The 10,971-nt window shown below is 45.3% G+C and overlaps 1 protein-coding gene across 4 annotated transcripts; it reads right to left on the bottom strand.

The window, feature by feature from the left end:
- Nucleotides 1-1,897: 1,897 nt before the first annotated feature.
- LOC133904271 (uncharacterized) lies at nucleotides 1,898-4,283 on the bottom strand. 4 transcript variants are annotated; one of them, XM_062345732.1, is made up of 4 exons: nucleotides 3,660-4,283; nucleotides 3,028-3,089; nucleotides 2,903-2,937; nucleotides 1,898-2,444 (listed from the first exon to the last, which is right to left on the bottom strand). In XM_062345732.1, exons 1-4 carry the CDS (start codon nucleotides 4,180-4,182, stop codon nucleotides 2,348-2,350), a joined length of 717 nt encoding a protein of 238 aa, XP_062201716.1. In that variant the 5' UTR covers nucleotides 4,183-4,283; the 3' UTR covers nucleotides 1,898-2,347. The 4 variants fall into 4 exon arrangements, with proteins under 4 accessions (XP_062201716.1, XP_062201717.1, XP_062201718.1 ...); XM_062345733.1 differs by lacking the exons at nucleotides 2,903-2,937; nucleotides 3,028-3,089 and having other exon boundaries at nucleotides 1,898-2,228; nucleotides 2,306-2,444; nucleotides 3,660-4,281; XM_062345734.1 differs by lacking the exon at nucleotides 2,903-2,937 and having other exon boundaries at nucleotides 3,660-4,280.
- Nucleotides 4,284-10,971: the final 6,688 nt, after the last annotated feature.

Below are 10,971 nucleotides of genomic sequence, written 5' to 3'. Positions count from 1 at the left end.
AGTTCTTGATTCCACAGGAGCTTTGATTTGCCGGATTTCTCGAGTAGGGTGAGTCTTTGGAGCTAATTTTTCTGAGCCTTTTGGTTCTTCTCGATGCTTAATTGTTCAATCCTCTTCTGAGTTTTGGATATGGCATAGGAGACTAGGACACATGAGTTTTGATTTCTTTCTCGTTTGAGTGCCCTAGGCTTGAGCGAGGATTGCATAAGCTGAAGTTTGAGAAGAACCTAGTTTGTCCTCCTTCTCGGTATTCCAAGATGGTTATCGCCTCTCATCCACTAGTCAATCTGGTAATGACTAGATGACCGGGAGAACTTCTCCATATGGACACTATTGGTCCTTCCTGGGTTCATTCAGCGGGTGGGAAATGGTATGTACTTAACATTGTTGATGACTTCTCTATCTACTCTTAGGTGTTCTTTCTTGTGAGCAAGGATGAAGCGTTCTCACACTTTCGGAGCTCAGCTTTGAGATTGTTCAAGGAATTTCCTGGTGCACTGAAAGCAATTCGCAGTGGTAATAGCACCAAGTTCAAGAACTATCTCTTTGATGCTTTTTGCCTTGAACATGGCATTAAGCATCAATTTTCTGCCCCACGCGTTCCTTAGCAGAATGGCGTGGTTGAAAGGAAGAATCGTACTTTGGTGCAGATGGCTAGGACGATGCTCAATGAGCATAGGACTCCTCAAAAGTTTTGGGCTGAGGCTATTATCCGGACGAGATTAGTTCCTACATACTGCTTGGAAATTCCCTTATATGTACTTCTCAAATGGATACATCCAATGTAGGAATACTTTGCCGCATATCTTTATCTCTATCACGAGGTGAACGTTAACATGTACAATGATATCAAAAAACGATGGTGGAAAATACATCTCAAGATGACATAATGTCTTCACCACATCGGCCTGCAAAACATCTAGTACTTAGGGATCTGTCAGGGGATGATCCCAAACAATAATACTGGGTGTACCCGATTAAAGATGGCCAAATGGGCCAATCGGGCCGGCCCGGCACAGGCCCATCTCGGCACGGCCCAAAATCGGCACGGCCCGATTGGCCCATTTACTGTTACGGGCCGTGCCGTGCCGGCCCGCGTGCCGAGCCGTCGGCCCACGGCACGGCCCAACTGTCACCGTGCCGTGCCGGGCCGGCCCACGGCACGGTCGGCACGATGGGCCCGGCCGGCACGATGGGCCCGTTCGGCACGGTGGAGGCACGATAGGCCCGTTTGGCACGACGGGCCCGATCGGCACGGTGGAGGCACGACGGGCCAGGTCGGCACGGGAAGGCACGACGGGCCCGGCCGGCACGGGAAGGCACGACGGGCCCGGCCGGCACGGTGGAGGCACGTTGGGCCCGTCAGCCCTCAAAAAAATAGGAAAAAATCAAAAATAATAGCTAAAAATCAAAAAAACAATAAAAAATATGGAAAATAAATACATAACATCTTTATTGATTGGTTGCCTCGTTAAAAACCTTTCTACTAGAAGGAAAAAAGAGTACAACCAATGATTATGCTCCGAAAATTACATGGTTTCATTAGAAACCCCAGAATTTTGCTTGCAATTTTTCATATGCACCTATTTCTATACTGCATATATTACACTTAGCAAATCTTACCTGTTCCCCGTTAATTTCTTTGAAGACCTTTTCAAAATGTTGCCACACTTGGGACCATACACCTGAGTTCTCGGCGCCTTGATCCATGAATTGAAATATGGAATTAGTTTCTTGATGTGAAGTGAATACTGGCTACTTGGCTAGCAAATAGGAAAAGAGAGATGGGTGGGCAGGGTGGAGTTTGAGATGGAGTAGATGGTATTTATAGGGATGAGAGGAGAGGTAGGTGGGGGTGGGGCCGCGGGGGGTATTTTAAAAAAATAAACAAAAAACATGAATAAAAAAACTTAGAAATAATAGGGGCACATGATTAATTCTAAAAATGAGCTTTATTGATAGGTTGCCTCATTAAAAACCTTTCTAGCAAAGGAAAAAAGAGTACAACCTAGCTCAGAAAATTTAAAATTACACGTTCTCATCAGCATCTAGATACAAATTTTGGAATGATTCTTCAAGCTCAGTATTTTCTGCAGTGTGTTGCATTCGTGCTTCAGCTTGTTCCCAATCCTTTACTATGGTGAGTATTTCAACCATCTCACTTGACAGATTTGTTCTTCTCTCTTCGATTATCCTTCCTGTAAGACTGAAGGCAGCCTCAGAAGAAACTGTAGATACAGGAACCGTTAACAAATCTCGCGCTAACAGTGAAAGGACTGGATAATTCGTCTTGTGCTCATGCCACCATTGCAGTATGTTGAAGTTTTCTTGTTCGTGGCTGATAACGTCACTGTCGATGAAGGTAGTTAGCTCCCCTCCGGATGTTGGAATTCCGGTGCCCGTAGACGATCGTGACGAAGAGTCTGAACTTCTTGATGAAGAACCTGCACCAAATATTTTTCCCCACGTTGTCGTCTTCTTACTTGTTGTGGGTGCTAGTGGAGGTCGTTGCAGGCGAACTCCGCCATACTTTGTTTCATATTTACTATAAACTTCGAATAACTTAGAACGAACATTAGTATAATAATTAGAATAATCATAGCCAAGAGCATCACCTAGAATTGCGAGAACTCTACAGAAAGCTGCAATTTTAGCTCTAGGATCTAAAATAAAGGCAAAAGCGTATAACAAAGGAATTTCTTTCCAATAATTTAAGAATTTAGATTTCATAGGAACTACACAATCTCTTAAAAGATTGTCATTTTCATAGTTGTTTAAATGAGTAGCAATTTCAACAATATTATGCACTACTAAACAAGATGTTGGATAATAAACTCCTGATAAACTCACAGTTGAATCATAAAAAAATTCAAGAAACTCCAGTATCCTTTCAGCAACATACCAATGCGCTTCCGTGAGTAAAGTTTGACCCCCATGCTGATGGTAATGTGTATGAATAAACACACCAAATGTGCTCTTATATGGTATAATATTTTTAATCATCAAGAAAGTAGAGTTCCATCTCACCGGCATGTCCAGAGCAAACTTACGTGGACGCACACCCATTGCAACACAATACTGTTTATATGCTGCAATTCGTTGGTTAGAGGAGTTCACAAAAGATATTGCAGTACGAAAATCTTCTAAGTATCGCGATAACCTCTTCAAACCGGATTTTACTATAAGATTGATAATATGACAAGCACAACGTTGATGTAACAAGAAAGATTCAGCATAAGTACTAAACAACGGAGTAAGAATATCCATTGCTCTAGAATTTGCACCGGCATTATCTAAAGTGATAGAAAATATTTTATTCGTGAGGCCAAAGTCTGCAACTACTTGAGATATTTTTTCAGCAATATTTTCACCGGTATGCGCGTTGTCAATCAAGCGAAAACCTATTATTCTCTTTTCTAATTCCCAATCATTATTAACAAAATGAGCAACCACACTAAGATAATCCTCTCTAGCCCTACCTGCCCATATGTCCAAGGTCAAAGCAACTGAAAATGTACATGTTTGCAACATTTCTTTAAGTTTTCTACGATACGTATTGTAGTATTTTACCATATCCCTACTAGTTGTCTGTCTAGAAACATGCGTGAACCTAGGATTATGAGCTTGCTTAATGTAATCTTCAAATGCAGCAGACTCACCGATATTGAGTGGTAGATCCGCTCTTGCAATGAAGCGACATAGCTCTTTTCGAGCATTGGCAGAGTCGTACTCCCAATGATGAACAGAGCCGTCGGGGTTGTACTGCAACACCGTCTGCTTCATGGCTGCTCCACTCTTTCGCTTGCAACTTATGGCGTGCCTCTTCAAGTGCCCCGTTCCACCCGAGGGCTTTGCAGATAATTCATTTTTACAAATATAACACTTAGCATACCTGACACTTACCCCATCTTCCTCTTTGTAGATCCTTTCAAAGTCTTGCCAAACTTCGGAAGTACCGGCTCTTGATCTTTTAGACCCGCTGCTTGCTAATGTGTGCGCACTTGTAGAGCCTGACGATGGCACTCCTGCTGCATCACCTGGATCTGGATGTGAACCAACCGGAGGTTCACCGTCGGGTCCATCATCACCTGCAGCACTAGTATCAAAGGGGCCATAGTCCCCTGTGAGTCCTTGGAGAAAAAAATCATGATCTATGGATGTATCATGATCACCGGCATCCATGATCAATGTCGAATGACACTACAAAAATTGCAAATATTCAGAGTTAGAAATAATCAAATAATAAAACTAATAATAAAATAAGACTCAACAACGATGCAAAAAAATCACCAAGATTTCTTCAACTTAAAGATAGCAAATCAGCAGGATGACGATTTTGGAATTGCTCGGATTTTTTTGCAATAATTCAAACTAATTTTGCCAAATTATCGCTAATTCTCACGAACTTTGAGACAAGAATGAGAGGAGGAAACAAGAGAGAAAATGGTGTTGCTGGTGTGGAATGGAAGGGCAAGGTGCTCCTCTATTTATAGGTGAAAATGGTGATTTTTGCAATTTTTTTCGAATTTTTTGGAGCTCAAACGGTCACAAAACGGCTATAAAATTCAAAAATATCGGGTTAACGGGTTAAACGGGCCGTTCCCGGCCCGTTTAACCTGTTAACCAGCGTGCCCCCGCCGGCCCCTCGTGCCCCACGTGCCGGCCGGGCCGTGCCCCCCCGCGGTGGGCCGTGCCGTGCCGTGCCGGCCCGGCCGTGCCGTGGGCCGCCGCGTGCCGAGCCGGCACGGTGGGCCGTGCCGTGATGGGCCGGCCGTGCCGTGATGGGCCGCCGCGTGCCGTGCCGGCCCGGCCCGGCCGTGCCTCCTGGGCCGGCCGTGCCTGAGCCGGGCCGTGCCGTGCCCGTGCCGCGCGCTCGGCCCAGGCACGTTCCGTGGCCTCGTGCCGTGCCGACCCGGCCCATCTCGGCTCGGGCCGGGCCGTGCCTACAGTTCCGTGCCTCGGGCCGGCCCAATAAGCACGGCCCAATTGGCCATCTTTATACCCGATGATGGGTGTATTGATCCATGTTTCCTATATGTGTATCAAACTAGACTCAAGAACACCAGGATTTATCCTAATTCAGGCCTCTCGTGGGATAATAGCCCTACATCCAATATATTGTCTTATGAATTGGGTGGACTTGTTACAGAATATCCTCCCATTTACAAGCAAAGTCTTTACCCCTTTATATACTAGGGGCAAAGATGCACAAACAAATGGACTGTGCCAAACCCCGTTGCAGGCTTACCCCTGACGGAGCCAACTACCTCTAACCCATCATGACGTCGGATAGGCATGTATGCTCTACTCTGGTCATCCTATGCTTCATGTACCATCACCGAATGACGTCATGCTCACCCGTTAGACCGTCATGCTATGGGACGGGTCACTGCAACTCTACACTACCCCCACGACTATGCCTCGCCGAAAGCAAGTGCCTGGGGAAGGGAAAAACACTCGAGTAGGCAACATTAATGAGACATGACTGGTTAGATGAGGACTGTCAGGGGGCTGGTCACACGAGGCTCACCTTGGTCGCGCAATGCGGCTGTGGTCTTAACAATATGTTACACCCTGATTTTCAGATTTCTCAAATTTCTAAAATTTTCCTAGATTTGTTGATAGATTAAATAATTAGAAAAAGAAAAAGACTATTTTCTAAATTCAAAATTTAATTTTGAATTAGGATTATTAATTGTTTGAATGCATTCATGTTGAAAATAAGCATATAGGTTTTCATTGGTTTATATTGGATTTTAGTTGAGCTCTTTTGAAGTTTAATTGAATTTATTTGAGTTAAATCTTATTTTCAAAATATCAAAATGTGTTCCTGAGTTCAAAAAAGTTTTATTGGGCTTATAAATGATTTCAAAATATTGTTGGAGTTTTTTTCTAGATTTTTTAGGGTTTATTTGGCATCTCATTTGGATTTTATTTACTTGTTCCTTTTTTCTGTAATTCCTATGTAAAAGAAAAAGGCAAAAAAACGTAAACCTAATTCTATCTACCTAGCCCAACCCTCTCTCCCTCCCTCGGCCCTCTCTCTCTCTCTACCGGCCCATTTTTCCCTGAGCCGAGCCGACTTGTTGCTTTTCCCCACTGGCCGAGCCAGCCCAAGCTGGCCTACTCCTCTCTCTCCCTCTTCCAGCCGCTGACAGCCTAGGCCCCCTGGTCAGAGCCGCCCCCTTCCTCCAACCGAAGCTGTTGTGCATTGTCCGACCCCGGTTCGGCAGCGCTGTGCAAACCGACCTGGTTCGAGGTCGAAAACCTTCCAGAAGCTCGGATACGAGATAAACACACGAGTCCACGCCCGAATCCGGCCCTATCTCTAAGCCCTATGCGTTTGAACGAGGATACCGAGTTGGATTAGAGCTCTGTTGATGCTTTCAAGCCCTGCTTTGCCATGAACACTCCTTTTCCCCTTATATATATTCGAGCCACTGTCCTCTGTCTTCCTCTCGCCCAATCCGTCGCCTGCCATTGTTGCATCACCACTCGAGCTCGTCGTCCGCCACTCTCGTTGCCTCCCTGTTGCATCCGAGATAAACTCCAGCTCTGCGTGCTCTCAAGGAGTCAATTCCACCGGAACACCGTCGCCGATGAGGACCTGATAATCTTCATCGGACCTCTCGTCTCCAGCACATCTCACCACCTCCCGGAGTCACCCGAAGCCCTAGGTGAGTTTGTCATCGCTCCTCCTCCATGTTACGCTGCTCGCCGGAGCGTCGTCCCAGTGAAATCCCAGCCATGCGCTGCCGCGCCATGCCCATTGCCGCCTCTACTGCCGTGTTGTTTCCCCGTCGGCCGCCCTTTTCTCCCTCAGCCGTCCAATCTATGATCGAGGGTTCGGATTAGATCCAAAAATAAACTTTCACCTGCCAATCAGATGATGCCATGTGTCCACATAATCCTAGTCATCCAACCTTGCCACCTCATCCTTCCATGTCAGCATCCTTGATGATGTGTCAACCCACGTGTAAAGCCACATCAGCCTTTTTGCCCAGTGATCGTGTCCAGTCAGCAAATTAAGTATTTCCAGTACAAAAGTAATCTCAAAATTCCAGGAAATTAAGGAAGTTTACAAATAGACCCTTAAACTTTTCCATAATTACAAAAGAGCCCCTATCTTTTTACACTTTAGTCCCTAAACTTTTCTAAAACTTCAAATAGGTCCCTCTATTTTTACAAAAAGGTCCCTAGACTTTCTGTTAATTACAAATAAATCTTTTTCTTTTATAAAATAAACCCTAAAACTGTTTTTAGCATACCTTTTGCGTGGTAGCTCCGTTTTAAGCGATTCTTACGTCGTTAGATTCGGTTCTCCAAGCTCTATCTTTCTAGATATGTTTTATCTTGTTGTTCTTTTATTTTGTACTCTGTTCTTAGTGTGGTTTGTTTTTATGCTTTGTCGGTAATTATGCAATTAATCGACAACATCCCGGATCAATTTGAGGAATGTCAAGATCAAGAGCTAGGATGCACTGACCAGTAGCAAGGAGAAGGCAAGTGTCCTTGATCATCTTGAATCTCTGATTTAAACTGTTTTGTTTTACAAAATTGCATGTAGTGTCTATCAATATGATGGGTAGTCACCTATGTTAGGGTTTTCCCTAGATTTTCCTTTACCATCCCTTGGAACCTAGATGGTTTAAGGTTAAGTATCTTTGGTGAGTAGATTGCTTAACCGTGCTTTTGGGATACTAGGAAGTGTCATAATCTTGACTGATGAACATATGCAACAATGGTGGTTAACATGTTAATGGTTTAGCAACATGGAACCTTAGGCCTTGAGCATAGGGATGCTGGTGATAGTGGTCATGGTTATGTTGTTAGTTTAGTGTTTGCTCAAGTGATTTAATTAAGGACCGATTCATGTAGCAACAACCTGAGAAGTTCCATACAAATACGAGACTGATATGGATAGGCTTAGTCGATTAATTAGGGTTCTTCCAGTGTTGTGTGCGCCAGATGGAAGGCGTGAATGAGGGAAGTTAATTCTCAGAAACCACAGCGAACAAGTGGGGGCTTCTAGGTGGTAGCACCTGGCGATGAAACCTGGAGTGTTGGTGACACATACTGGGAGGATTCTTTTTAAAGGTTTCATAGTGATCTCCTGGCAACACACCACTGGCGTGTGTATAGTGCTTGGCCGGCATTGCAACATGGAGACTTTAGTCATCTGCTTGCAGGTAATGAAATCACTACTCGTGAGAAAGTTGTACAACCTCTGCAGAGTATAAAATCTGCTCACGCCCATGAGAGACTTAGATCCTAACATAACTAGTTGGTTTTGGATATGGGTTATGGTTATGATCATGGTCTTGTTGGTACATGAGGTACTGGATAGTGATGGTTTATGGATGGTTACCTTTGGATGCATGGTTGTTGGGTGGTTTGGGTTCCAGTCACTTAATAACTGCTTAACGCTTTTGAGTCCAAATATCTTTTCTTTACTCATATTTACGTAAATATACCATGTGTTAGCCTATTTTTGTTGAAAACCTACATATCATTATTTTTCCATACTTGTTGAGTACTCCATGTGCTCACCCTTGCTATCTCTCACAATACATATGCTGCTCAGTGGAGGACTTTTAAGATTTCCACGATGACCACCTGGTGTTCTAGGAGTGTGTCTTCCGGTCGGTGCCTATGGAGTGCTTGGTCGCCGATGCTTTCATCCCGCTGCCGTCGTTTAGTTTGCTATCCTTTAGCTAATAGAATTGTTTAGGTGAAGTCTTTAATATAAAATTTTATCAGCTGTAAGTTAAAATATTGCTTTTGTTACTTCACCTATGACGTCCTTATATGTGTTGAACTTCTTGGGCACACATAAGCTGTATCTAGTTTTGGTCATTAAATCCGGGTGTGACATAATACCTACTGTTGGCTGACACTTGGCAGCGCGGGACCCATCATGTGGGGCACCCCCTTACCTATTACAACAACATGATCGATTACCTTCTGAGAAATTGTGTTGAAGAAGTAACATAGATTGATGATTGTATCTTAGAGATATATAAGCTGAATATTTTGGATTGCAACAGGAAGCATCTATGTAATTAACACATGGCAATCAACATGGTACCCTGATGGTGAACCAAGATGTGTTTCGACCAGGGAAGAGAAGCAACAACATCCCAGTGTGACCTGCAGAACCTATTTGTGGCACATGCATGGTGTGGCATTGACCAAAGCATGGCTGGCGGTAAGAGGAACAATGGTTGCGCTTTGTCCATGGCGGCGGTGTGCTGAACAAAGGCAGCGAGAGAGAGGAGCGCAATACCTTTCAAGGGGTCATGGTGGAGCTCTTAGTCATCTATGAGCTCTATGGGCGTAGAGCTGGCAATTGGATGCGTGGGCACGGGTACCCACTGGTTCTGCGCCCGACGGGTCCGGGTTCGGGTTCATATTTTCGCCCATGGGTCTAGTGGGTTGGGTACCCAAAATAAGTCGAGTCGGGTTTCTGAATTTGCCCGCGGGTCGGGTTGAGTACCCCTAAAGTTTTGTACAGGTTATTTAATTTTTATTTTCCACCGGCCCATCCAATCCATTCAGCCATACCTCTCTGACCTGCTGATGCGTCCGTTTGTGGAAGCCCAACATGCCTCTCTCTCTCTCTCTCTCTCTCTCTCTCTCTCTCTCTCTCTCTCTCTCTCTCTCTCTCGGTGCTACCCCGTCCCCTCCCCGACGCTACCCCGCCCTGGCCTGCCCCTCCCACCCTGACCTGCCCACTCCCCACTGCTGTCCTGGCCCATCCTGCCGCCTGCCCCCTCCCCAGCATCGCTCGACCACACCGGCTCGCCATCGTTGCTCTGCCGCTGCCCCTCCCCTCCCTAGCGCCGCCCGCCCTGACTTGCTGCCTCCCTGGAGTCGCTCGACCACACTGGCCCGCTGTTGCCATTCTGCCCCCTCCCCGACGCTGCCTTGCCTCGAGCGACCACACTGACTTGCCACCGCCCCGCACTGCCTGACCCCACTGTGCCCCCTCCCCGCTGCCCCCCGTCCGATGGGCACCTAAAACCCGACGGGCGCCCGACGGGTTTGGGTTCGGGTTTTCATTTTAGCCCGTTTGGGCACTCAGGTTCGGATAGAGTTATAGCTGACGGGTTTTAGGTCGGGCATGGTTTTTCTCAACCCAGACCAACCCAACCCATTATCATCCCTATATGGGCGGCAGTGCTCGGCGGACAAGACCTTGGGTCCGACACTCATGAAGTCGAGAGCAAAAACAGTTAGCCCAAGTGGATATAGGGGTTTCGGGCGCTCCTCTGTGGCAGGTCTGGGCGGAGTTTGGTGCTAGGAGGATGAGCTGCTATTGTGGTTGTTGTTCGGCCGAGAGAGAGAGAGAGCAGGACAAGATAAGGCTGGGGGAGCGGATTGATTGTGGCTTCACAATGTCCAGAGGTGATCAAAAGAGAAGGAGCTTCATGGTGTCAGTCAAACGTTGGAGAGGTTCAGACGCCGGTAGCCACATGGACTAGATGGTCTATCGTGTGGTGTCGATTTTGTGAACTCCATTGGGAGGGATGTCGGGAGGGCAGAGGAGGCTCGGATGCAACAGTACCCGAGCTCAATTACTTCTCTTCTCTTTTCTTGCTGGTTTTGACCTAATAAAATGCTCCAAAAAATATGTCGATTTCTATGCCGGCTCCATATTTTATAAGCAACTCATTTTAAATGATTTGTCTAAAAAACTACAGTCAAATTTGAATTAAAATTGATCAAAGTTGTCAGCTTTATAACTTGCGCAAATTTTTAATGCTATAATTGAATTCCCTAAAATCTAAAAAAATTTCACTAATATTCTTCATAATTCATGAAACAATTTCTAAAATCATTTCCAGCCCTAAGTTGCATAGAAAGTTTTTGAGTTCCTTCACAACTCATCATTTCTCATTAAAATTAACAATTTATATTTAAATTCATATGCATTCAGTAAATGCTCAAAAATTTAAATATGATGCTAAT

The sequence above is a fragment of the Phragmites australis genome, chromosome 22, assembly GCF_958298935.1.
Source record: "Phragmites australis chromosome 22, lpPhrAust1.1, whole genome shotgun sequence".
Classification (NCBI taxonomy): Eukaryota; Viridiplantae; Streptophyta; class Magnoliopsida; order Poales; family Poaceae; genus Phragmites; species Phragmites australis.
The sequence above is the reverse complement of the archived record's forward strand: the minus strand, read 5'-3'. Positions and strand labels throughout refer to the sequence as shown.